At 35.6% G+C, this 27,917-nt stretch overlaps 1 protein-coding gene across 1 annotated transcript; it reads right to left on the reverse strand.

Moving 5' to 3' along the window:
• Nucleotides 1-458: 458 nt before the first annotated feature.
• LOC121430349 (lysosome-associated membrane glycoprotein 2-like) lies at nt 459-27,032 on the reverse strand. Its single transcript, XM_041627627.1, has 6 exons — nt 26,915-27,032; nt 20,207-20,469; nt 17,450-17,553; nt 7,368-7,557; nt 2,343-2,507; nt 459-1,911 (listed from the first exon to the last, which is right to left on the reverse strand). The coding sequence occupies exons 1-6, from the start codon at nt 26,959-26,961 to the stop codon at nt 1,769-1,771; spliced, it is 912 nt and encodes a 303-aa protein (XP_041483561.1). The 5' UTR covers nt 26,962-27,032; the 3' UTR covers nt 459-1,768.
• Between the last annotated feature and the right edge of the window lie 885 nt (nt 27,033-27,917).

A 27,917-nucleotide genomic window follows, 5' to 3' on the forward strand; every position in this document is an offset into this window, starting at 1 on the left:
TAGTCACAAGCAAACAAGATGGGAGACACGAAACCGCTGGTATATGTCAGTTCACATTTTGCCATTTAATGTACCGTATCTTTGCACAATTGTCCATCCAAGTATCAAAGAATGCGTCGAAATATATACAGCTTTCAAAAAAAAAAAAAATGAGCAAACTTAATGAAGAACTGAAACAGGAATCCAGTGAAGGATCACATACCTTCTAAAACATATTTATGTTTTGCGAATGCCTCCCGGATGCATGACGTTCTTTTTTAAACCTTACTGAAACTCAACTTCTATGTATTAAAGTTTCGACAAAATGAAAAAAAAAATCAATACGGTGCATTTCAAAGCGACTAATTCGATTGGCGCCCCGTCTTTCGGATGGTGACGTTAAAGGTCGGTCCAGACGTAAATAATCATATCTGATTGATACACGTCTGACAAAACTCAAACACACACACACCATTCCTGTACTAACATGTATGAAGTACAATTTTTTTAAAGTCTCCAAACATAACAAACTATTTTGTTTTTCTTTCATAATTTCTTTGTGATAACCATGATGCTAGTCTTAAAAGATATTGGGTAAAAGTGCTCCATGAGGGTAATTATGTGTCCAACAAACATTGGGCATTTCTTTTGGGCATTTTTATTTATCCTGTGTGATGGAAATTTTGCCCATTCTAAAGTAATTGCTGCTTATATTTTTAACCTGACTGGACAGTGTGGTTCCGGCATTGGGTAAAATACTGCCCCAAATTGGTTAGACACAATCATAATTACCCTCGTGCTGGTTAAAATTTTACCCAATATTTTTATAGTGTAGTCAACAAATCCAAATGAAAAAAATATAACAGCACTAGCGTAGAATATTTCGATCTGGTGACATACATTTTAAAAAGCCTTAGATTCTACGATACCTAACACTGAACTAAACCTGTTTTACAGCGTATAATATTTCAATGCGATATACATTATGAAAAATGAAGTGCCTAAAATGTTAATGATAGTTTAAAACCTTCAAAACCTAATATGAATGTATACATCGATCTAATCTGTTCTACGTTTATATTACTAGCATACAATATTCCAATATGATATACATTATAAAAGAATGCAAACTGTCTAAAATGTTAATATTAGTTTAAAACTAGCAACCCTAATATGAACTGAATACATTGAACTAAACTGTTCTACGCCAATATTTATATTATATGAACGACATAACATTACGATATTACAATAGAATGGAATGTATTTTAAGCATATTGCAAACCCTTAAAAACCAGTATACAAATAATGAATGTTTATGAGTGCAATGTACATAATACTTCATGAGGTGAAAGATGAAAATGATCCATTCAACGAGGCGTAGCCGTATTGAATGGATTATGCGTTTTACCTTTCACCCAACATGCCCAACGAAGTATTCTGTCCATTGCACAAATGAAAAAAACATTCACTATTTTGTATACCATGTAAATCACCTCGTTAACAAGCCCATTTCTTTGAATCATATCGTGTGTATTAATTTAAAGTTCAACGCATTTTTCTTCCTTGAATATCTGCGCAATCGATTTAATCTCAATGTTGATCGTTCCTGATCACAATGATGACGTCTTCCAGAGTTCATGTTTCTTTTTCAAATATAAACGTTGATTTCATTGATTTCTGTCTTGTTTGGTAAGTTCATTAAAATCATATTTGCAAATGTTCAATTGCTCATACTGATTTGTTGGTATTTATCTTCGAGAGCAGAAATAAAGCTGAAATATAAAACTTATATGTTATCGTAGCTATCCTTCTTGCGGTTCTTGATAAGATAGATTGTGAACCCCCCTAAAACTACCGCTGCAACTCCCGCGACACAACAACCAACGATGAGGCCAACGTTTGGATCATCATCATCATCACACTCATGAGCTGAAATTAGAAGAAGGTTGTACGTATCGGGAGGGGTGGGAGGGGGCAGGAGATGAATCAAGGAGTGAAAATAGGCAGGAGTGGGGATGGGGGGGGGGGGGGGTAAGAGAGATATAATAAGTGACATTATTCACACATGAGTGTGTTACAGAGATTATATCAAAACTATATTAACATGAATAACATGGGGAGAAAGAAAAAGCAAGATAAAGCGGTGGGGAATGAGAGAGAATGGAAAACGAGATGCAAAAGATGAAATAGAGAGAGAGAGGGATGGGGGATGGGGGGGGGGGGGAGTTGCGAGAGACAGGGGGCATCATGACAATAAGGATTTTAGCGTGATTGAAATGATAATTGAAAACAATAACTTTTGTTGAAAATGTTGCTCCACTTTCTCTTGTTTTTTGGAGAATATTTCTTAAATTGCTTACCTTGACCGCAACCATCCGTAGTGTGTTCGACAAATGGTTGGAAGAGGGGCGAAGATAGCTCTATCATAGCAGTGCCGAGATCAAATGATAACCTATCACACACATAATGCTCCCCAAGAGGAACAGAGAAAAATTCCCCTGTAACATTCAGAGTATCGATGATTTCTATTGAAAATAAAACGATTTGAAAAATAAAAAAAAATCAAGCACATAAGAAGAAGTCATCACGGGAGAAGGTAATTGGTAATTCAGATGTAATTAATCCGAGCTCAAAATACGATCCTGCATTACTTATTATTAATTCAGAATATATATTTGCTCACCGTTTATTTGAGCAAATTTGATCCAGAAATGACTAAATAAAAACATTTTCAATGAACTTAATTGAAGAAGGTATGGAGATATGAGAGCTCTGGAATCTTCATTGTACAAAGTAAAAGAATAGTACAAATAAAATGTAATCCTAACATCTGAATAAATGTCGTTGACTCGAGACCTGTTGACTTCTCATGACTCCACTGTCAACTTAAAGGACAAGTCCACCCCAACAAAAACTTGATTTGAATAAAAAGAGAAAAAGTCAACAAGCATAACACTGAAAATTTCATCAAAATCGGATGTAAAATAAGAAAGTTATGACATTTTAAAGTTTCGCTTCATTTCACAAAATAGTTTTATGCACATCTCGGTCGGTATGCGAATGGGGGAACTAATGACATCACTCAGTCACTATTTCTTTTGTATTTTATTATATGAAATATGAAATATTTTGATTTTCTCGTCATTGTCATGTGAAATGAAATTTCATTCCTCCTTGAACACGTGGAATTCCATTATTTTAACATTTTGTGCTTCAGGCAAGAAGGTTAATCATCAAATTCGTAAAAATTGAAATATTGTATAATTCAAACAACAAAAAACAAAACAAGTAGTGAGTGAGTGACATCATCGACTCTCTCAGTTGGATGTAACTGGCTCGTTCATGTAGCTATTTTGTTAAAAATAAGCGAAACTTTGAAATGTCATAACTTTCTTATTTTACATCCGATTTTGATGAAATTTTCAGCATTGTGCTTGTCTGATTTTTCTCTATTGATTCAAATCAACATTTTTCTGAGGTGGACTTGACCTTTAAGAATTAGATATATCCGATTAAACAACAACAACTGCAAGGTTCATATGGTCGCTGATGTGGTTTACGGTACACCATGTGGAGTGTTATAGAAACAGTGGATAGAAGAAGAGAAGAAATGGATAGGCGAGAAAGTGGAGATTTGAGAGTAGAGTATTCTTTCTTGAAAGTAGTCCTGAAAAGCAGAGGCGTCGATTATGGGGGGGGGGGGCGATCGCCCCACCAATGAAAATATTGGGGGGGGGGGCAAACATATCATTTTGCCCCCCCCAATAATTCTGCATGTGCTAAAAATAAAATAAGATTGTACTGTTACACAGAAATCAGCAAGCGAGATTGAGATACACAACTCGTTCTTCGTCTAAAATCGTGCTCAAAATGTCCACTTTTCAGATTGGAATATCAAAAAATTTCAGCTCGCGCTTCGCGCTCGCATCATTTTTGTAACAAAAACCAATACTTTCCATGATTAAATAGGTGAATATGGTCCCGTTTTCAGTTCTAAACCTCAAAAGAACTTCCACTTCGATTTGCAATAATCTTTTGTTGGATATATATATCTTGTTCTTTATTAAAAACGTCCATTAAACTCAATTTTTTTTCAGATCGAAATATCAAAATTTTCAGCTCACGCTTCGCGCTCGCATTAATCTGCTGGTGAGATATATATGTATATATATATATATATATATATATATTATATATATATATATATATATATATATATATATATATATATATATATATATATATATATATATATATATATATATATATATATGTCTGTGTGTGTGTGTGCATGGTGTGTGTGTGTATATATATACATATATATATGTACACATATATATAGGCATGTGTGTGTGGGTGTGATCGAGCTCCTTTGGAAAATTGATTCATGATTTTGCCCCCCCCAATCTGAAAAATGGATCGACGCCCCTGCTGAAAAGGACTGTAAACCAGAAGGAATTGATGAGTGAGAACAGCTTGAGTAGTAGAGCTGATGAGGAGATGCTGGCTTGAGTCGGCGAGTAGAGATGATGAGTAGTAGAGAGACTCGATGTTTCGGACAGGTTGACTTTCTCCACTTTCTCGCCTATCCATTTCTTCTCTTCTTCTATCCGCTGTTTCTATAATACTCCACACGGTGTACCGTAAACTTCATCAGCGATTGTACATGCCAACATGCAAACCTTCAAACAACATCCAAGGTTCATATGGTAAACAACTTTGTACTTTTATATTTTACTGTGTTGTAATTGAACTTTTTTTCCTATATTAAAGGGATGCTCCGTGCTGAGTATTTTTATATCTTAATAAATAGATTAAAATTCACAAAGCAAAATGCTGAAAAATTCATCAAAATCGCATAACAAATAACATTATATGCACGTCGTCATGAATATTCATTAGGAGGACTGATGATGTCACATCCTCACATTATGTTATTACATAAAATCATAATTGTTATATCTTATCATACATGTGTAAATGATGTGTCTCCAATATGATGAAATAAGGTAGAAAAAATGAATAATAAATGAAACTAGTTTCATGTAATAAAATGTTTAGTTAGCTTGATGTAAAACCTTGTACTTTGAATTCAATCATGGTTTTTACGTGGTAGTCATGTACCACTTTTCATCATTTTATGATGGCAACATCAGGCTAAAAGAACAATCTAAAAGAAAAAAAAGAAAACAAAAACAAAAGAACAAGTAGGGATATGACATCATCAGCACGCGTAATGAATATTCATGAAGACATACCTAGAAACTGTTACACAGGAATAATGCAAATCGTTAAAATTCGCTAACTTTGTTATTCGTTATTCGATTTTGATCGAATGTTCAACACTTTGCTCTTTGAATTTTACTCTGTTTATTTTACAAAAATTCCTTCAGCCTGGAGCATCACTTTGAAGAGTGTATATACTCCTTTCTCCACATCGATGAAACCTCAAGGACCACCCAAACGAGACAAGAAAATTGTATATGAGCAGTTGGTAATGTAATTTAGGTTTCAATGGAATAAATCATTCAATGAAAACCAAAATTGTAGTCTTTATGGACAGGTGCACTGCAAAAATACTGGTGTTGATTTAACACCAGCTCGGTATCCTTATCTGAAAACACCATAGGCACAACACTACACTCTAAAAAATATTTGGTAAAAAAGCTCCATGTGGGTAATTATGTGTCAAAACAACATTGAGCATTATTTTCTTTAGGGCATATTTATTTATCGCGCGTGATGAATATTTTGCCAATTCTAAAGTAATTATTTTTAACACCATACTGGACATGCTTCCCGCATTGGGTAAAATACTGCCCAAAATTGCTCCGACACAATTCTTTTTATTGCCCACGTGCTGGTTAAAATTTTAACCAATATTTTATACAGTGTAATCAGTGTTAAACCACCATCGGTTTGATTCCGACTGGTGTTGTTTCAACACTTCCCAGGTGTTTACCAATACGTAAATCTGGCTGGTGTTAAATCAACACCAGTGATTGGTCCTTCTAAACAGGTGGCTGTTATAAAGTAGGTGGGTGTTCTATAAGCTGTTCCTAAGTTATAAGCGACTTTGCGAACGACTGGTGATCATGGTGATCTTGTGGTTTTTTCCATTGGTGTTAATGTGGTACGTAACACCTCTTACGAATTCCGTATGAACGCCGTTTAATTCCTAAGAACATCCTAAGACCTTCTTCAGAAACGAAATTATTTTCGGCAATTTTATGGCCCTAGAATTCATACGTTTTTCGTAAGAATGCCTTGAGTTAATCTTTCGTCAGACTTACGGATCTTACGATTTATGTTTTCGCAAGATATTCGTACGTGCAACTCACGGCACTCTCAAGTTATTCGTTCGAAGATTTTACGAATTTGTGTATATTTTGTCGGATTGTAAGGAATACGCTTGATTAAAGTCTTTTGCCAAGGTTTCCATTAGATGTTTCTTGTACTTGGTGCTAGCATACCTCTCAATCCATTTATTGTAAAAACAATCATTGTCACCGAAAAAAATCATCGAGATTGTGTTCTGTGGTGGCATCAAAATCATATTTCTCTTTCTTTGGTTTTCCCGTTACCTCATCTTTCTCACTATCACCATGTCGTCTTGATGGTTCTCCCTCGTCTTGCTCGTCCTCGTCATGGCCACTACACCTCCTGGTAATTTCCAATGTCCATCAAGGGGCTGTTACTGCAGCTCTCCTCCTTTCGCTCCTTCCTCCTATTTTTTTTCTTCCCCATCGCCCTTTTCCCTTTGAGAGATTTCCCTTTTGGCCGCATATTTCTTCGACAGGAGATGCTTCTTAGTTGATCACCACGAGCAGAGTGAAGATTGAACTGTGTGGGTTTGGCTTCACATCCCCTAAAACTCCACAGTAGCCCTTACGAATCCCTTACGAATGCCTTGCAAACTCCACGAGTCGTCCGTAAGTGTGCCGTACGAATATCCGTTCGTAAGGCGTTCTTACCAACACCGTAAGAACACTCTACGAACAACTTAATGCCTCCTTACGACCATCGTAAGAAATTAAAGGCTTCTAGAACTGTTTATTGACCCCCCCCAAAAAATCTAGTTCTTACGATGTTTAACGACGTTTGTACGGCCACCTTACGAAGAAAGGGCTTCGTACAAGATTAAAAAAAAAAATCTTGGACAAGGCCATCGACCAAACTGCAAACTTACGAACCCCGGTCACGAACGGTCTGCGAACGCTGGCTTCGTACGGCCTCCTTGAGAAGATCTTACTAAAAATCGTTCGTACGATGTTCGTAGCAGATCGTGATGGCATTTGTGACCGAGCTTTTACTTAATACGGATATAGATTGGTGAAACATCCACCCGGTTTGACTGTACTAATAATTAGTTCTCTGTTACCTACCACCTTCCGTTGTCATCAAATCAAACACGACTTTATCTAAATGATATTTGCTGCCCTCTATGTCGAAGTGAAGTTGGAGCTGCCAGATATCATCATCAGAAGGAAAAGACATCACGAATATAGAACTATTCTCAGTGCAAATTGAATTGCGAGATGTTGCTACTTTTGGTATGTCCACTGTCGTTTCATTCTATGTTGTTGGATAAAACAGAGGGAGAGGGAAAAAAGTTTATTTTGAAAGAAAAAGTACATGGAATTCAAAAACATTTAGTTACGAACCACGAATAACACCTAACAAAAGACACTAAATCTTGACAGTGATCAAGAGTATTTGAAATCAGCCTTCAAATAAAATACTTAGACCTCTTCTTTTCGGTTCGGGACGAATTTCATCCGAAAAGCATTCTGCACCTTAAGGGTTGCCATTAGGTTTATTATTCAAACCATATTAAGACACTTGGGTGCAGTGTTTTACCCTTTAGGAATTCGCACCATAAATGAGAGAAAAAAAAGGAATTCGGTCTGAAAGGTGCAGATTCGAAGTATATCTTTCATGGTGCAAACAGGCATTTTCGGGGAGAAAGAAAAAAACCAAAACAAACCCCCGTGTATTTTGTACCTTTTATGATGTAAGATAACTATCTTGTTTATCTTGTATACAAAAATGTGCAGCCAGTACGCGTTAAGTGCAAAGTTCAACCTTTTCTTAAGTGTGTACATCGGAAGTATATCAGATCACCTCCATTTCTTGATCAAAACCGAGAGGTGAGATTTTTCAGCAGAGGTTTAAGTGACCGTCGGGGGGGGGGGTTCTCGGTGTGGTGCTCATCCTTCCTACCAGCCCAGATTATCCGTTAAACCCAGCAGATTATCATTATTATCATCATTTTTTTCAAGCATAGGCCTATATACTACTGAAAAAATACAATTCTTGGTATTTTCGTTACACAGTCATCCGTGTATAACGGAACGCGGCGCCACGGCTCACCGGTGTGGGGGGGGGGGGTATAAAATCGAGATATACCCTATGTTTAACTTTTTATTCAACCGAAAATACAAAATCATAATTATAAATAGGTCATCAATCTTCCCCCCTATATCGTCTCTACGCGACCGCACGACTGATAAAACGGATTTATGTAGGCCTACATATTATTTTCTTAAAACATTTACGCATTTGCAGGTCAAACAGATAGACTCGAAGATCAAGTACATTTAGGTATGTGTTTTTAATTGAAAACCTTTTAAAGTGAATTGTAATTCTTGTCATCAAGAGAAATGGAAATTGTTTTTAAAAACGCATTATAACAAGCATACTCATTTTCTACAAGGTTTCGTAGTCGTTAATGGCCACTTTAGCTACTTAAGCCAGCTGCAGCGGTAAAGATTACAGACACTCTTATAGTCCAGGATAGAAGAGGCATAACCTTGTTTTTTTATATATACAATATTTTTTTATGGTTTCTTGTCAATTCGAGGGTGCTGATTACGAATCTGAATGATGCCACTCGTGTAACCTTGAGCATTTTCCGCAAATTGGCAAAATCCAATATGGCCGCCAAAATATGCAAATTACCCATGAAAATCATAAAATTGTCCGCACATTGGCTGTGAAATGCGTGAAATTGTGTGGCAGGAGTGAAATACAATCTTAAAAAATAATTTTTGACAAAAAAATATTTTCCTGATATTCAAAATGGCCGCCATAGGCCATTGTATACACTATCATGTACAATATGAATAGGGAAAACTAATTTTCACAAAAATGAGCACTAAACTGCAAAAAATCGCGATGTATGAACGAAGTAATATATGCAAATCACCATTACTAACGAGATATAGCATTTGTAATGTCATATATGGGAAAATTGCAGTATTTTGATATCTAAAATAGCCGCCACTGGCCCAAACAGTATTGCGTACAATGGCAATGGGGGCCCAAAAATTCTCAAGAGTGATCACTAAAATGCTTATTATGAAGATTAAACAGTTGGAATGCTGACTATAAACATAATTATTAACGGAATATATTACTAATATGCCATGTATGTGATGAATGTTGTATTCTGATATTCAAAATGGCTGCCAAAGGCCCTAAAAGTATTATACAGAAATGAGAAATGGGAGAAAAGAAATCACAAGAGTGAGCGCTAAAATGCATATATATGTGATAAATTAATTGGATACTGTCTAAAAACTTATTTTCTTACGAAATATATCATTCAGGTTTTAAGTTTGTGTTGAATATTGTATTTCGACTTTCAAAATGGCCGCCATCGACATTAACCGTATTATGTACAATGCAAAGTGGGAAACCAATATTCACAGGAGTGAGCACCATAAATGCACGTAATAGTGATCTATGAGTAAAATATTGTCTGAAAGCATAATTTTTATTAAGATATATCATTTAATCTACCAGTTAGGTGATAAATACGGTTATTTTTAAGTTAAAATGGCCGCTACAGTCCCTTACGGTATTATACACAATATGAATGGGAACAAATCATTTGAACAGAATTTGGCTTTGCTTGGTCAAATGGTGATGTATGAGTGGAACGTTGTCTGAAAACATTATTTATAACAAAATATATCATATCTTATGTAATTTAGGTGATAAATACTGTATTTCAACATTCAAAATGGCTGCCATATGCCCTTTTTGTGAACATGATTTGTCTCCACCCAAAATGTATATTATACGATAAGTGCCTATGGTGGCCATTTTCAATTTAAAAATGCAGCATTTATGACCTTAATTACACAACATTATGATATATCTAGTTAGAAACCATGGTTTTAGACAATTATTCACCTTTACATCACAATTCACAATTATATGCAATATTTAGAGTCAAGCAAAGCCAAATTCTGTCAAAATTATATGTCCCATGTTACAATGTACACAATACTTTTAGGACCTATGGCAGCCATTTTGGATTTCAAAGTACACCATTTATTACCTCCACCATGTCCACGACCCATATGTGATGTATTTAGTTAGAAATAATGTTTAAGACAATATCTTTACCCATACATCACAGTTATATGCATTTTATGATTCTCACTCTTGTGAAAATTAGTTTCCCTGTTCGCATGTTACATAATTTAGTTAGGGCTTGTAGAGGTTATTTTGAATGTCAAAATACAGTATTTATCACTTATATGAAAGAAGAAATGCGATGATTAAAAAAAATTTTTTAAACAACGTTTTACTCATACAACAGGATTACATGCATGGATGTCATAGTCAAGCAAATCCAAATTCGTACAAAATTATATGTCCCAATTCAGATTGTAGATAATACTGTTAGGGCCTATAGGGGCCATTTTGAATTTCATAATACAGTATTTATCTCATGCATAACAAAAGAAATGATATGTCTTGCTATAAAACATGTTGTCAGACAATATTTTACTCATAGATCACAATTACATGCACTTTATGTTTCTTACTCGTGTGAAAATTAGTTTCTCTACTCGCATTGTACATGATGAAGATAGGGGCTATGGCGGCCATTTTGAATTTCAAAATACAGCATTTACCACATAAATGGCATATTTACATCTATGTTTTTAGTCAGTATTCCACTCGTTTATCTTAATAATATGCATTTTAATGCTCAATCTTCTCATTTTTTTGGCCCCGGCCATTGCCATTGTACATAATACTCTTTGGGCCAGTGGCGGCTATTTTAGATATCGAAATACAGCAATGTTCCCATATTTGACATAATAAGTAATATATCTCATTAGTAATGATGATTTGCATATATTACTTCGTTCATACATCGCGATTTTTGCAATTTAGTGCTCATTTTTGTGAAAATTAGTTTTCCCTATTCATATTGTACATGATAGTGTATACAATGGCCTATGGCGGCCATTTTGAATATCAGGAAGATAAATATCTTGTCAAAAATTATTTTTAAGATTGTATTTCACTCCTGCCACACAATTTCATGCATTTCACAGCCAATGTGCGGACAATTTTATGAATTTCATGAGTAATTTGCATATTTTGGCGGCCATATTGGATTTTGCCAATTTGCGGAAAATGCTCAAGGTTACACGAGTGGCATCATTCAGATTCGTAATCAGCACCCTCGAATTGACAAGAAACCATCAAAAAATATTGTATATATAAAAAAACAAGGTTTGGTCAATTTCCTATGGGGCCTATCCTGGACTATTACCAAGGAAAATCCCTGCTAATCATTGTCTTGAAGGATGTAAAGGATTTTATCCCCCCAAAAAGGAGAATTCAAAAGTTAGTCTTCTCCGAATTCAGTTTGCGCAAACATACTCGACCTACATTGTGATACAATTTGAAATATAGGCCTATCTGCTCTCGTTTCATTCTCGAACATGTTAAAGATAAGAATGGCGTTTTTGGTTTCTGTACATTCATATCGATAAAAATAAGAAATTGTTTATACAAAATCACAAGAAAAGGAAAAGAAACTATTTTCAGCTCTCTCATCACCCGGTAAATTGCCACTTGGTCTATATACACCCGCTTATATACGTCAGACTCTACTGTCCGTTTTGTCTTACACCATTCGGTCTGCTCCTGGTTCGTCTACAACCAGTTCGTCTACTAAAACCATCAGATCTAATAACCCATCCATAACATGTGCCATTGCGTCTAGTCCAGTTGGTCTAACACTACCTTGACCATGTCTATATGAGTAGATGAATGTATAAACCAAATTTTCATGTGACAAAGTAAAAAAACAACAACTAACAATTATTAACTGGGCATTAGACAAATTGATAATTAGACTATCTGAGTATTAGACCACGTATAGTGTAGACAAATGTAAATTAGACAAAACTGATAGTAGACCAAGTGGATTTGGCCCACAAAAATTTCAAACATTTTGAAATTTTCGTCAAGCAAAATTCTTTTTTTTTTTTGGCGCCGTCACGCGCCACCATGCACCAGTTTGGAGCCAGTTTGAGTCTGTAAATTGCCAATTCGTCCACTCACCACACGGTCTACCTTCATTTAGTCCAGTGCCATTCCGTCCATCAACATTTCGTCTAGAAACCATTTGGTCGAAGCATCCCTTCGTCTAATCACCATGTTGTCTATTACCATTTCGTCTAATAACCAGTTGGTCTAATAAACCCTTTCTTTTCATTCATTTTGCACAATCAACACTGAAGTTAATTAGACCAAATGGTATATGGACTAAATGGCTATAGGACCAACTGGTTATTAGACGGAATGGCATTAGACTAAATTCAAGTAGACCATATGATGAGTAGACGTACTGATGATAGACCAAATGGTAGTAGACGAGTTTGCAATTGGACGAATTGGCATTAGACGAGTTGGAATAAACCGTTTGAGTCATGCACTGCATGCCTGTATTTAGGCATCTTATTGGCAACACTGCAGGCGTCATGTGCAGCAGCTTTGCATTGGCGCCAACAGTGGGCTCCTTGCATTACAATGTATAATTACTGAGCAAGTGAAGTATAAAAATGGTGTAACTTTCATAACATTATGCAGTTTAATCAACAACCGTCGATAGTAATGACAAAAACAATGAAAATGATGATGATAATAATAATAATGATTATCATGATGATGATAGTAATAATAATGATAATAATAATAATGAAAATAATAATGAGAAGAATAATAATGACAATAATAATGATAATGATAATAATGATAATAACAATAATTATAAACAATGATGATAATAATGATAACAATAGTAATAATATTACCAATACTACTATTAGTACTATAACAACTATAATGATGATACTTATAATAACGCATTTCTTGCGTTGCATAAAGAAGCCTTTTACAGCCTGGGGCCAAGGGCGGAAGCGTATTAAAGGGATGATCCGGGCTGAAAGTATTTATACTTGTATAAATAGAGTAGAATTCGCTGAGCAAAATCGGATAACAAACAACAAAGTTATTGAATTTTAAAGTTTAGCAATATTTTGTGAAAACAGTCGTCATGAATATTCATTACGTGGGCTGATGATGTCACATCTCCACTTGTTTTTTTTTTATTTTATTATATGAAAATAGGTTTAGTCATTTTTTTCCTCCAAGAACTAGAAAAATTGGATTTAGTGCATTAGATATTTATTGCTGCAACTTATTTCATCATAAGGGAGACATATTATTCACACAAGTATGAAATAATGAAATAATATGATTTTTCTGTAATAACATAAGAAAACGGAAATTTGAGATGTGACATCATCAGCCCACCTAAAGAATATTCATGACGACTGTTTTCACAAAATATTGCTAAACTTTAAACTTCAATAACTTTATTTTGTTATCCAATTTTGATGAAATGTTAGGCATTTTGCTCAGTGAATTCTACTCTACATGTATGTATTAAGATATAAATATTTTCATCCGCGACTACCCCTTTAAGGTTATTTTAGCACGAAATTTTACCTAATCTAAGTGAAATGTCGGAACATGGGTGAGCGCAGGTGGAAATCATCTTCAGCAACAATCATGACAATCAATCTATTACAATACTTACTCTAAACTGAATTTAAACAAATATATATATCGTGGTCACCTTCATGGGCTTTCATAATATCTGGATAACTGCTTGGTTTATCATGTCTTCACATGTGCATAACAGTGACAATCTCATCAAAAACAGATTTAAAAAATATGATTATGGCATCACGTTGCAATGCATTATTTTCAAAGGAAAATGTATGGCAACGTGAGCTGGAGAATTATCGTTTATGAAATGAAATTGCTCAAAAAAGTTAACCTTTAGTATGGCTCATTTAATAAACACAACTTGCATGTCAGGCGTTCTTCACCAAGCCATAACTTTGTAAATCTTCAAGATTGGTCGATTGATTGTGATTGTTTGATTGATTTATTGGTTGATTGTTTGACTGGTTGGTTGAATCGTTAATTGATTGATTGGTTGTTTGATTGATTGATTGGTTGGTTGGTTAATTGACTGACTGACTGATTAATTGTTTGGTTTATTGGTTGGTTGATTGATTGATTGGTTGGTTGTTTGGTTGATTGATTGGTTGCTTGATTCATTGACTGATTGATTGGTTAGTTGAATGGTTGATTGGTTGATTGATTGATTAGTTGGTTAATTGACTGACTGATTGATTGTTTGATTGGTTGGTTGATTGATTGATTGGTTGGTTGGTTGTTTGGTTGATTGATTGGTTGGTTGATTCATTGACTGATTGATTGATTAGTTGATTGGTTGATTGATTGATTGTTTGGTTTGTTGGCTGGTTGTTAAATTGATTGAATGGTTGGTTAAATGATTGATTGGTTGTTATATTGATTGAATGGTTGGTTGAATGATTGTTTTTTTTTGGTTGTTTGATTGATTGGTTCCCCTAGCAAGAGCAACAAACCATTAAAATACTGAACCCTCAATGAATGCAGTTTAAAGGTCAAGTCCACCTCAGGAAAATGTTGATTTAAATCAATAGAGAAAAATCAGACAAGCACAATGCTGAAAATTTCATCAAAATCGGATGTAAAATAAGAAAGTTATGACATTTCAAAGTTTCGCCTATTTTCAACAAAATAGTTATATGAACGAGCCAGTTACATCCAAATGAGAGAGTCGATGATGTCACTCACTCACTCACTCACTCACTATTTCTTTTGTTTTTTATTGTTTGAATTATACAATATTTCAATTTTTACGAATTTAACGATTAGGACCTCCTTGCCTGAACCACAAAATATTCAAATAATGGAATTCCACGTGTTCAGGGAGGAATGAAACTTCATTTCACATGACAATGATGAGAAAATAAAAATATTTCATATTTGATATAATAAAATACAAAAGAAATAGTGAGTGAGTGATGTCATCTACTCTCTCATTTGGATGTAACTGGCTCGTTCATATAACTATTTTGTTGAAAATAAGCGAAACTTTAAAAATTTACAGTGTTATGCTTGTTGAATTTTGCTCTTTTTATTCAAATCAAGTATTTGTTGGGGTGGACTTGTCCTTTAAATCTAATTAGCGATCGGATCACAGCAACAGGTGGGTCGCTAGATGGAATATATTCCTTTTTTTCTCCCACTCCGACTGGAATGAAGCACTGGCGTAAATCCCGGGGGGATGGGGGGATATATCCCCCCATTTTTCGAGAAGGGGGGGAATGGCCTGTACAAACATCCCCCCACTTTTTACGAAAGAAATGAAAAAAAAATCACAAGAGATAATTGTTTTGTTGGTGAAAATTCTTCCTAAAATACCGCTTAAAAAATAAAACAATATTATTGGATCATAAAATGCAAATAAAGAGCCAGTTCACCATTTGAAAACGAAATACTTCTGTCCTTATTATAACGTTGAAGAGAAACCCCCGTTTCTTCCAATTCATCAATGTTGGGGTTTTGGGGGGAGGGATTAAGATGGAATTTCAAAACATTTTGAAGTAATCTCTAATAAAACCATCAAACCATCATGGGGTAAAAAAGATAACAATATCGGAGGGGTATTTGCCATATGGACATACAGTGGCGTAACTACCGGGGGGGGGGGGCATGGGGTCACATGCCCCCCCCCAAAAAAAAAAAGACGGGGAAAAGGAGAAATGAGGGAGAAAGGAAGAGAAACGTAGTGGGAAAGAAGAAAATATTATTCACTATAATGTATTATAATTATTTATGTTAAATTACATAAGAAACATTTTTATCATAACTTTATGAAACATAATTTGCCCAGGGCCTACGTCTTCATTGTTCCTGGTGCTCGCATTGTCTGTTTAACAAGATATATAATCCTGTTGTACTAAAACATCACATTTTTAAGTCAATATAAACCAAATATATTTCCTAGAACTTGAGTTATCATAAATGACATATGCTTCTTTTACATGACTCAAAAAGTGATTGCCTCATGTTAAGGTCTTCGTATATAAACATTTCATGTCCGTGATTACATTCGCATTAGTGGATTGGTGAGATATGTCTGCTCTTCATGAATTCTTAAAATCAGTCCTTAAAATGTCCCTTCTTCTGATCTGAATATCAAAAATGTTCAGCTCGCGCTTCGCGCTCGCATCATTTGGTTAATGAAATACACTATATGGTCCTAGTTAATTCCTACAAAGAAACCTTAAAATGCCCCACTTTAGGTCTGAATTGCCTAAATTTTCAGCTCGCGCTTCGCGCTCGCAATATTTGATTGGTGAGATGCGTATGATATTCATGGTTGCAAAGACTTCAAAAAGTGTTCCATGTGTTCAGATGTAATTCTAATAAAATCAGCAAGCGCTTGGCACTCGCATTAGATGACTATGGTGAGATATGCATACTCTTAATGGATTCCTAAAATATATTCCTTAAAATCTCGCTGTTTGGGGTCAAAATATACGAAAATTTCAGCTCGCGCTTCGCGCTCGCATTGTTTAGCAAGACAGGTACCTATCATGATTACATAAATTTGATCATAATGTCCCTTTTTAGGTGTGAATATAAAAAAATACAGCTCGCGCTTCGCGCGCTCACTCAGTGATTCAAAAAATTTGCTGGTGCCCCCACAATGCCGTGACCCACGGAACGCCAGTGTGGACATATCAATGACAATTCCTTGCATATCTAAAAATATGACTGCAAAAAAATGCCAAAATATTTCAGTCATCCCCCACCCATCAACACGGATTTACGCCAGTGGAATGAAGACTAATTTATTACCAGATTGGCTAACGGAAAGTTATAAACAGTTTTGGTTTACTATCTGCACTCCATTTTGAATTCAATTTTATTTCCTTTTTCATGATTCACCCCCCCCCCCAAAAAAAAAAAAAACACACCCCAGTACTCGTATAAAACATACACAACACAATAAGGGACCAACACAAAGTAGCAAGAAGCCTTAACTAACGTTAATGTCCCTAAAATTTAGAGCATATACGAAATATACAACCAAAAAGCACATGAAATTGGTGAAAATAACAAACACTGAAGGAATAAATCTCAAACATCTTATAAATGAATTTATTTATTCTTAGAAAGAAAAATGAGATAATTGAATCGGAAAATCGATGAAAGCTCCCTCTATAGAGAAAAAACTTACATTTTCGCTGTATTCATATGTAATAGTTCCACCGAAGGACATTTTCATGCAAACACTTCCATTATCATAAACAGTCCATGTAGCAAAAGTACAAGCAGTTGGTTCTGAAATCAATAATAATGACCGCCATTAAAACATGAACAATACATGGTATAATAATAATGATAATAATGTTACTCATGTATTTGAAATGATATTGATGTCGTTTCAACATTGGAATATGACTGGTTTATGGTCACGTGGGCTATGCCACCATGTCTATAGTTCCATTTGAGCCTGCTGCAGAAAAATTGCATGAAGCAATCGCCATCATCATCACGACCACCACCACCACCATCATCATCGTCGTCGTCATTATCATCAACATCATCATTATCATCATCAACATAAACACTGGTGTGTTGGCTCAGTGGGTAGAGCGTCCGTCTCACAACCGGGAGGTCGAGGTTCAAACCCCGGCCACTTCAGACCAAAATACGTTGCTGCCCTGTTTGGCGTTCAACGATTAACAAAGGGATCTGGCGCTGCACAGCGGCTGCCAAGCCCACGATCAATAAATATTGGGCAAAAAAAATCGGAGTATTTCATTTCATGTCTATTTCGAACAATAAATTATGGATTAAAAAAAAACATATCATCTTCATCATCATCGTCATCATTATCGTCGTTGCCATAATTCCATCACACTCATCATCATCATTACCATAATCAGCATCATTATCATCATCACCACCGCTATCATCATTACCACACACTCTTATAACGCACTGAACATGGCAGAAAAGATGTCGTCACTATTGCTTTGATATTAGGACTGAGAATTTCTTTTGTTATACTGCCACCTGGCTGATAATGAGTTTCAATGAGAGATCATCAATTTATGCTCTTAGGGCGTTCTCACGATGAATGGGGGGACTGGGGGCTACATTACTTCTTGGAGATCCACTGACAGATGCGATCTAGATCCATTTGGAGCTTGTTCAATTCAATTCAAATCTTTTATGTCATTCCCATTCAAAACATAATATAAAGTAATTTTAAGCAATACAAATCAAGTACAATTTTACAGAAGGGCATTCTTACTTCGTAAAATACAGACAAAAAACAGTATAATATAGAGCATAAATGAGGGGGATCCACTAAAAAGCAAAGCTTGTAAAGTGTGGATCCCCCTTGGAAATGAAGAAATTATAGTCGACTTATTATATGCGTACATGCATGTATTACAGGAAAGAAAAGAGAACACAGTTAAAACACAGTAAAAATTATACAACGCTGTTTACTATATGAACCCTACATTAATTGTTTAAACAGTTTAAACAAGTGTTTAAATCTTAAGCAACAAAGTTTTATTTTCAATATCTAATCTTCAATGAATTAAACATAATTGTTTAAACGGTTAAACAAATACTGTAAAGTTCATATAGTAAACAACGTTGTATCAAATCTTAAACAGCGTTTTTACTGTGAACACATACACTTCAAACAGTAGAGCAGCGGTGCAATTTATAATTTGCGAATGACCTAAACATTGAGCACGAATGGCCCCCTTATAGTCCCATGCGGAACTCCCAATGCAAGTAACGGATGCCATTTGTTGTTGCCACAGGGTTGTTGCTGAGTTAAATAACCCGCTAAAAATGTTTATTGAAATATTAAGCAAGGATGTTTAAGCCCATTACTTTAACTACTATTGTTTAACTTTAAACAAGTCGATTTTAAAAAGTTTTAATAATTGGTTAAAAGGTTAAACAATTGTTTAAGGGTTAAACAATCGTGCAAAAAAATATACAATAGTAATTTTGTAAAAGTGATGAGCTTTTTCAGTATTGCCTAAAAGTTTAATCAGCGGTATTTTTTTTCGAACACATATTGGTGTAGTTCTGATATGAGTTGATTAGTCTGCAGGCACAGACCCTGATTTAAAATTTGATTAACAAGTGTGTCTCAGCGCAAAGACTAGCACATACAAAACTTGCTGTTTCAATGGCCTTCAGTATAGGCTGCAATTCAAGCCCTTAAATCGAGTGAAGAGTTTGCACAGCAATTATATTTTTCAGTCGTTAATTCTTTATATCAATTCATTAACAATTTAATTTGTCAATGAAATTATTAACTTTCTCTTTAGTTTCTAATAAAAACTTGATTGCATATGTAATCGCATCTAACAAGTACAAACGGTAGAAAATGACATTGTGTCTCATGTTCGGAGTCGGGTTCAATTGGAACATTTTATGCAACCGTCACTGACCGATTCTGACCAAGGTCTTGAATGAGCGTATGGCCAACATTTAGGTTAGAAGGGAAATTTCAAACACGATTGTATCATTACGCTCCGCAACGGCCAAGACGGTTACCTACCGGTAACCTTTATCAACTGTCATGATCCGACACTGAACCGTTGCTCGGTCAGTGACGGTTGAGTACTAGTCTGCCGGCGACACAGACCCTGATTTAAACTTTGTTCAAGAAGTGGGTCTGCATACAAGACTAGCACAAATACAACTTGCTGAACGAGAAGGGGCCTTCATCTGTATATAAGTCATTCAGGGACCTTAAACTGCACATTTAAACCATGTACTCTCACTAAGTGCTTGCATAGTAGACTACATTTGAGTGTAATAACACCGTCTATACCAGAAAGAGAGATAGAGAGGGGGAGAGAGAGAGAGAGGGGGAAAGGGGGCGGTTGAGGGTTGCCCATACGACTCAGACGTGGTTGAAAGCGAAATAAACGCACTTTGTTTCATGACATACCTGGAGTGGTGGTAGAAGTCGGCTGTAGCGTTGTTGTTGAGTTAAGGCCAGCGGTGGTCTCGAGCTCCGTGACGTTAGCCGTAGTCATACCAGTTGAAGCGTTAGCCGTAGTCATACCAGTTGAACCGGTAACTGGAATTACCGTATTCGCATCACTTGAAACACCGGGAGATGAACCGACTGTCGAAGTAGTCTGAGCTGAACCGAATGCAACCCATGACAGCAGCAGAAGAAAAATAGTCGTGGCTTTCATCTTCGCTTGCCTATATAGGTAATAAAAAGGCGGACCATTGACCATGTTGACAATTTCAAACTAGGGGTGGTTTAGGCGGTTAGGAAATAAACAAGATGTGTCTTTAAAACAGAAAACAATATCGTCATAATTGCCTGTAAGAAAAGGTAATTTCGTTCTAAACTTTCTACAATTTCGTTAGATTTTTTCCGCATCATAACAGACGGCACAGTGTGGAGTAAATGAACTGATGATATTAAAACATTTTAACTTTTCGTTTTGTATTTCATTATACATGTATAAATTTTCAGCATTTCATTTTGGCCTAAACTATTGTCAATGATCATTTAGCTCACATGGAGTATTCACACAGTTATTGTAATTCACTGGAAATCGGGAATGTGATTCATTCCTTCCATTACAACATAGTCTGGTCTTACTTAGAATTGTAATTAGATCATTATATAACTCAAAGGACTTTGAATTCAAATATGTGAGCTTTAAATTCAAACTTTTAAGGGTGAAAGGTATCATAGGCGGCGAAAGCGGGGGGGGGGGGGGACGTCCCCCCTAAATTTGAGGTGGGGGGGACGGTCCACCCTGATTTTTTTGTTGATAACTTTATTTCCCTGCGTCCCCCCTAAATTCACGTGGACCCCCCTGAAATGTTTTCGTTCCCCCCTAAGATTTAGGTTGATGACTTTTTTTTGCTTGTCAAAAATGTTGTTGATCCACTCCTAAAATTTAGGTTGATAACCTTTTTTTTTGGCTTGTCAATTTTTTTTACCTGTGTCCAGCCCAAAATTTCAGGTGGCTCCCCTAAATATTGGGGCTTCCGCCGCCAATGATATCGATCCAATGTTCTGCTGTCACTAACGACTAGGCCTAATCATTATTTCAGCACTTTAACGCTTCCGTACCTCTAACTTTTAAAAAAAATATTGTTTGTCAGAAAAAAAGGTCATCAACCTAAATTTTAGGGGGGACAACACAAGTTTCAGGGGGGGGTCCACGTGAACTTAGGGGGGACGCAGGAAAAAAAGTTGACAAGCCAAAAAAAAAAAAAAGTTCTTAAAAAAAAATAGGGGGGACACGCCCCCCCGTTTCCGCCGCGTATGGGGGGGGGGGGCTCTCTATAACTGAAAAAAGATGACCGTTCGGTGATTTTATTTTTTGCTTTCCATTTATTTAGGACGGAAAAGTGCTTCTGTAAATTGCGACGACCTTTCATCGCTCTTTTTTTCATTCATCCGAAAATTTTGGATTGAAAAATATACTTAAGGAAAATTGCGGTGAATATTGACCGCTTTATTTTTTTTTTTTGGGGGGGGTTCAGAAACCATTTGTCCCTCCCGGCCAAATAGGTTTTCCAGGTATGCCACTGCCCCCATTATAGGTGATAGTTACCTCCTGCTCCCCTTCCATCTATTTTCATTTTTGTTTTTAAAAACTGTTTTGTATATATTCAGCATAATTTACATAAAACGACTGATACAGAGAATCAATTAATTTTTCTCTTTTTAAGAGCGTGTTTTTCTTTAAACAAAATCGTTCCCATCATTCTAGAGATTTAAAAAAAATATACAGGAGCAAACGAGACAATCATGATAACAGTAAGGACAAAGTTATTATAAGCCTACCATTATAGAGGCATTTCTTCGATGTAACTTGTATGATATACTCGAAAGGGCGTGCTTGTCTTATAATTGCCTTCACGAAAAGAAAGTCTTATTAGCAAAGGTCAACCTTGTGATTACGCAAATAAGTATTCATAAGCTTTAGAGCGATTTTCTCGATGGAATATTGTGCTCATTTAACCACTCTCTGCCGCTTTAGAAAATTTACCATTATCTGCCAAGGTAAAGCGCCATTAACAACACTGTGACGCTTGGAAGATCTTTTTTTAATTCTAATATTGATTTTGTGTTTGTCTCATCTGCACCACCCGTAGAAAAAAAAGATTATTTCAATTGTTAAGTAGACAATGGTAAATCATTATGATTTTCCATTTCACGAAAAAGAAGAATATTTGCAATCAGGAACACTGATGCTGTAAAAAAGCTGAATAGCTGTTCTTTTCTAAGTCGACATCCGATGAAAAACACTTATTGAAACTCAAGCCCGTGAGGCATTCGGTTATGAAGAGTTTATAAGTGGCTCAACATGACTAGAGATATAAGAAAAACGATAATCAAGATACATGTAATTAGTGATGCAGACGGACGAAATTACACTATGTCTGGTGAACTATGCAATTACCACCTATAGATTGGATAACGCTTGTTGACTGTCAATGTATGATTCATGAAGCTGTTCGTAAGTTAAGAGCGACTTTAAGAGCGACTTGTGGAAAATGCGGGGGATTTGGTATATTCATTGACGATGATTAAGCGAACAAGAAAGGATCACCAGTCGTTCTTAAAGTCGCTCTTAACTTACGAACAGCTTTATGAAACACCCACCAGGTCAATAATACACTGACTTCAATGGGGCTAATTATCTATTCATGGGTCATATCTTGGGGGCCTCACGGACCGATTCCCACCAAATTTGGGTTGTGTGGGGTTTTTCATCATGCTTTACCAAATATATGATATCAAAAATGCTGAAATGCAAAAGAGTGAAAATTGATGACTCACACTTCGGTACTCTATTGAACTAACACCGAATTTAACACCGGATTGAAATTACTGGTGTGTTCATGTTTGTACGACGGTAAGCATCACAATCTTTGAAGTGCAGCAAATTCATTGTTTCACCAAGGTGTTGTATAGCTTTCAAAAGGCCTATTTTTTGTAATATACGTTTAATTTGTTTATCGGATGGGTAAAAAATACATGTTAATTCCTAATTCGTGTTTCAAGAATTCATTTCAATTAATTGCATCTCAACCAATCACATATGTATAATTTTCTGTAGCTTATAACAAATGAGACTGAAAAAAAATCACCGATAAATCATTTTATGAAACCTTGCCTAGGTGACAAGCTTATCTCAAGAACACTCATTATAGCGAGAGAAAAATCAAATATATTGATTTATTACGGAAATATAAATGACTTTAAAAAAGAAGAAAGAAAAATAATAGACGGAAGAATGAAACATGTCTATATCTTGGCAAATCCTCGCAGTCATAATTACACATCTCCTTATAAAACCTCATTAATCGCCACCGCAGCAACTCTTATTAAAGATGCACGTACATAAGTAAATTTTAATTGATCCTCAAACTGATACTTGTAGAGTTAATCACTGTTTTACATTGACGACTATTATTTTATTGCAGACACAGGTAGTCAGCCACTGCATATTTTGAAAGATCCGTCTTTTGTCCGATTTCGTCCTATTTCATCAATTGCTCCATTAGAAATTCCACACACTAATCGATCAAACTGAGTTCAAAGTTCCTGTCCACAGTGTGTTGACAGTGCGTTCAAAGTGAGTTAGAAGTGGTTACAGTGAGTTACAAGTGTGTTCGCTGTGAGTTCAAATTGAGTGAAAATGGTGTTCATATAAAGTTCAAGAGTATTCACAATATGTTCACAGTGTGTTAACACACTGTGAACATGTTCACAGTGTGTTCTCAGTGTGCTCACAGTGAGTTCAAAGTGTGTCCTCACTGTGTTCACAGTGAGTTCAAAGTGTGTCTACAGTGTGTTCGAAATGTCAACTAAGACACTGGAAATTTCATGTGACACCTTGTTGTATCTAGCAGACTAAAGCTCCATGATAATAGCTTTTTTGTGTGTTTCAACAATCACACAAAATATACCTACCCATGTTAACGTCACAAACATTTGACAAAGATCCAGGCGATGAATTCAGACAGTAGCTCTCATTTATTCTTCAAATCCACATGTGATAATATTATTTGTATATAGGCATTGCGACCGCTTTATCACGCTTCATCTGTTTAGCATTATGACTATAATCTGTGATAATGTTGATACCTTTCCGTGTAATAATCATTAGTTAATGAAAGAAGGTAGACTTTGTCCTTATGATTTGGCTGTAGTAGTTAAGGGAAGCAATGTACGAACATTACCCGCAAAGTAAAGAGCATGCGTATTATCATGGTTTATTGTGCCTCACTGCTAAAAGAATAGTGATATTTAGGACAACAGTAATTACAACTCAAATGAAGATGCTAATGAAAATAATGATATAACCTATGAAATACATGTAATATTCATACGATGACGATTGACATACATGTACAATGGAGCTAACAGAGTAGCTCTATGCATGTACAAACGCACTTCAGTTTTGCAATTTCTTAATTCAACAATTTCTCACAACTTGTGTTCGATATATGTCCATGTTTTTGTCTATATGTCATTATGTTTGTTTATGAATGTTGATTTTATTTATGGATGTGTATTTTCACGAGGCGTGTAATTGATAGATTGAGGGGAATTTTCAAAAATGGACGATAAAGCAACATTAATGTCTTTAATTCTTTCAGTACAGTGTTCTGACAAACACCAACAGTCCATTTACTACAATTCGACACCGCACCATATCTACACTGAACGACACCATAACCTACTAAACATCTCTACATGAGAAGCCTATACTACATGTACACGCATGGGGAGGTACAGAGGGGGGGGGGGGCAAAAGGGGTACGTGTCCCCTTTATGGGGACTTTTTTTGACTGGTGAAATTTGTAAAGAAACAAAATAGAATACATATATTATTTTCCCTACCTTTTCCATCCTTTTTTTGTCTTTCAATGGCAATGGTGTATTTAGTCAATTTTGAAGGAGCAAGATATGGCAGATCGGATAAAATGTATGAAGAAGTTGTAAGTAAGCGAAGAGAACAAGCAAAAAATTCCACTTTTTAATTAAAACATCCCATCGTGTGATAGACTTAGACATAATATTCAGAAAATCTTCAATCTTTCCTTTTTTCCCTTTCCACTTTTTATTACGGGGGAACATCCCGAGCCCCCACCCATCTGTACTACTAATCAAAGGCACCATAACCTGTGTAGCACACAATGAAAGGATTTGGGAAAAAACATACAAGCTTTCCCATACTAGGTTGGAAAATTTTTGTTTAAATTGCTTAAAAGAAGGAATATTCAAAGCTAAAAGAGAACATATTCAAAAGAAACAAGAACAAAACAATTCAAGGAAATAAACAGATTTGAAAATCTCCTCAGGGGATTGGCATCCCTTGAGGAGATTGTATATATGTGAAATAAAATATTGAAGAAGGCTATTACAGTGAGTAGCGCACAAATAGAATGGTAAAATTATTCGTTTAAAGACACTATAAAGAATGCAAGCTAGGTATGTAATAATTTATTTTCATAATAGGGAAAAAAGAACTTGTAGGCGCCACTATGATGGCCTATTCTGGACCCGCTGCAGCATCACTTCCCCACTGAATTATACGGTATGACCATGCTATAGAAATTCTTCACTGTTTAGTAACCAATATGACATTTGAAAATGCTATAACTTTCCTCTTCGCACAATCTACCGCAATTCACCGTAAAGGTTGTATTTACACTTTAAAGGGAAATCCAGCCTTGGTCAGAAAATGATGTGTTGGAAAGGAGAAAAATAAATAAAACAGAATGGAGACAGTTTTAAAAAATGGAAAAGCAATAAGAAAGTGATGGCTGCTTTAAAAATTGAGATTCCTAAGACTATGTAGATTTCAAAATGGCAACTGGGTAAGTAAATTATGACAGGGGACAAGGACAATATTTCCATCGTCTATGGACTTAATTATCAGGGATTTGTGGTTTCTCCTAATTATCAATTCCATGGGGCAGTATTCTAAATATAACCAAGGTAGTATATTGTTTACGTCCTAATGGAAAGAAAATATAGTTTGAAGTAAAGTATAGCGTATAGTGATTACCAATGTTTACAACTTTAAAAAAATTCCTAACTTTCTTATTGTTTGTCCGATACTGTTCAAACTTTGACCTATCAATTTTTTTAGTGTTCTTTTTCTCTAAAAATAAGTTTTTTATTTGCGTTGGATTCCCCTTTAAGAAAAAAAATGAAGCTATGATGGACAAGGTCATTTATTTTCAAAAAAAAAAAATAAGAACACGCAATTTAAATACAACCTATCGCATTTCACAAGCCGGGGGGGGGGGGGGTGAAACACCATTTTTTTTTACCAAAGACTTATTTTGATTAATTTCCTTTAGAATCAACCTCCTAAACTTTAATATAGTGTTAAAGCAAACAAACTGAAACAAGACAAAGCATACGAGAGAACACGTTGATTAATTTCAAAATACACCGGAAAGGCTCTAAACAAATGAATGTAAAATCATCGGTTGCATCAACATAAATAATACACACATAGTGGAAAGAAGCGGAGATGCATAACGAAAAATAGGCAATTCCGGAAATTTATGACAAAAACCAAATAATAAAGAGTTCCTGCAGATTAATAGATTAATTCTAAATACTTCGTATGTAGTTTACTAATAGTCTACTTACCTAATTGGAAAATAATTGATTTCAAATTCAAAATATGTTCCTGTCATGGAGGTCTTTACAACAGGTTTTCAAGTTCGAATACAACGCGACGGTACAATGATATTAACCCGTGCTGTATATCTACATAACGAGATGGGTTTCTCATAATTCTATTTGCATTCTTTATCTTTACAAATAAAAACACGTGATGTATTATTCATAGGAGGCTGATTAGAGAACATTGAACGTTGACACTTTACTAATCCGTAAAAATAACTTGATGATTCCACAAACACAATGATATATATGAGGATGGTACGGAGTAAAATTGGCAGAGTAATAATGGCAGAGGCAAAAATGGCAGAGGCAAACATGTCAGTGGTAAAATAGCAGAGGCAAAAAAGGCAGAGGTAAAAATGGCAGAGGTAAAAATGGTCAAGGAAAAAATATACAGAAACAATAATAGGAGAGGTAATGAAATGGCAGAGGCAAAAATGACAGAGGTAAAGATGGCAGAGGCAAACTTGGCAGAGGCAAACTTGTCAGAGGTAAAGATGGCAGAGGCAAACTTGTCAGAGGTAAAGATGGCAGAGGCAAACTTGTCAGAGGTAAAAATGGCAGAGGCAAACTTGTCAGAGGTAAAGATGGCAGAGGCAAACTTGTCAGAGGTAAAAATGGCAGAGGTAATAATGGCAGAGGCAAACATGTCAGAGGTAAAGATGGCAGAGGCTCACTTGACAGAGGTAAAAATGGCAGAGGCAAACATGTCAGAGGTAAGAATGGCAGAGGTAAAAATGGCCAAGGCAAAATGACAGAAACAAAACTGACAGAAGCAAGCATGTCAGAGTTTAAAATGGCCAAGGTAAACATGGCAAAGGTAGAAATAACAGTGGTGAAAAGGCAAAGGTAAATATGGCAAAGGTAAAATGGCAAAGGTGAAAATAGCAAAGGCGAAAATGGCAGAAGTAAATATGGTAGAGGTAAATTAGCAGAGGCAATAATGATGTCAGGAATAAAAATGGTA

This window comes from Lytechinus variegatus, chromosome 16, assembly GCF_018143015.1.
Source record: "Lytechinus variegatus isolate NC3 chromosome 16, Lvar_3.0, whole genome shotgun sequence".
NCBI lineage: Eukaryota > Metazoa > Echinodermata > Echinoidea > Temnopleuroida > Toxopneustidae > Lytechinus > Lytechinus variegatus.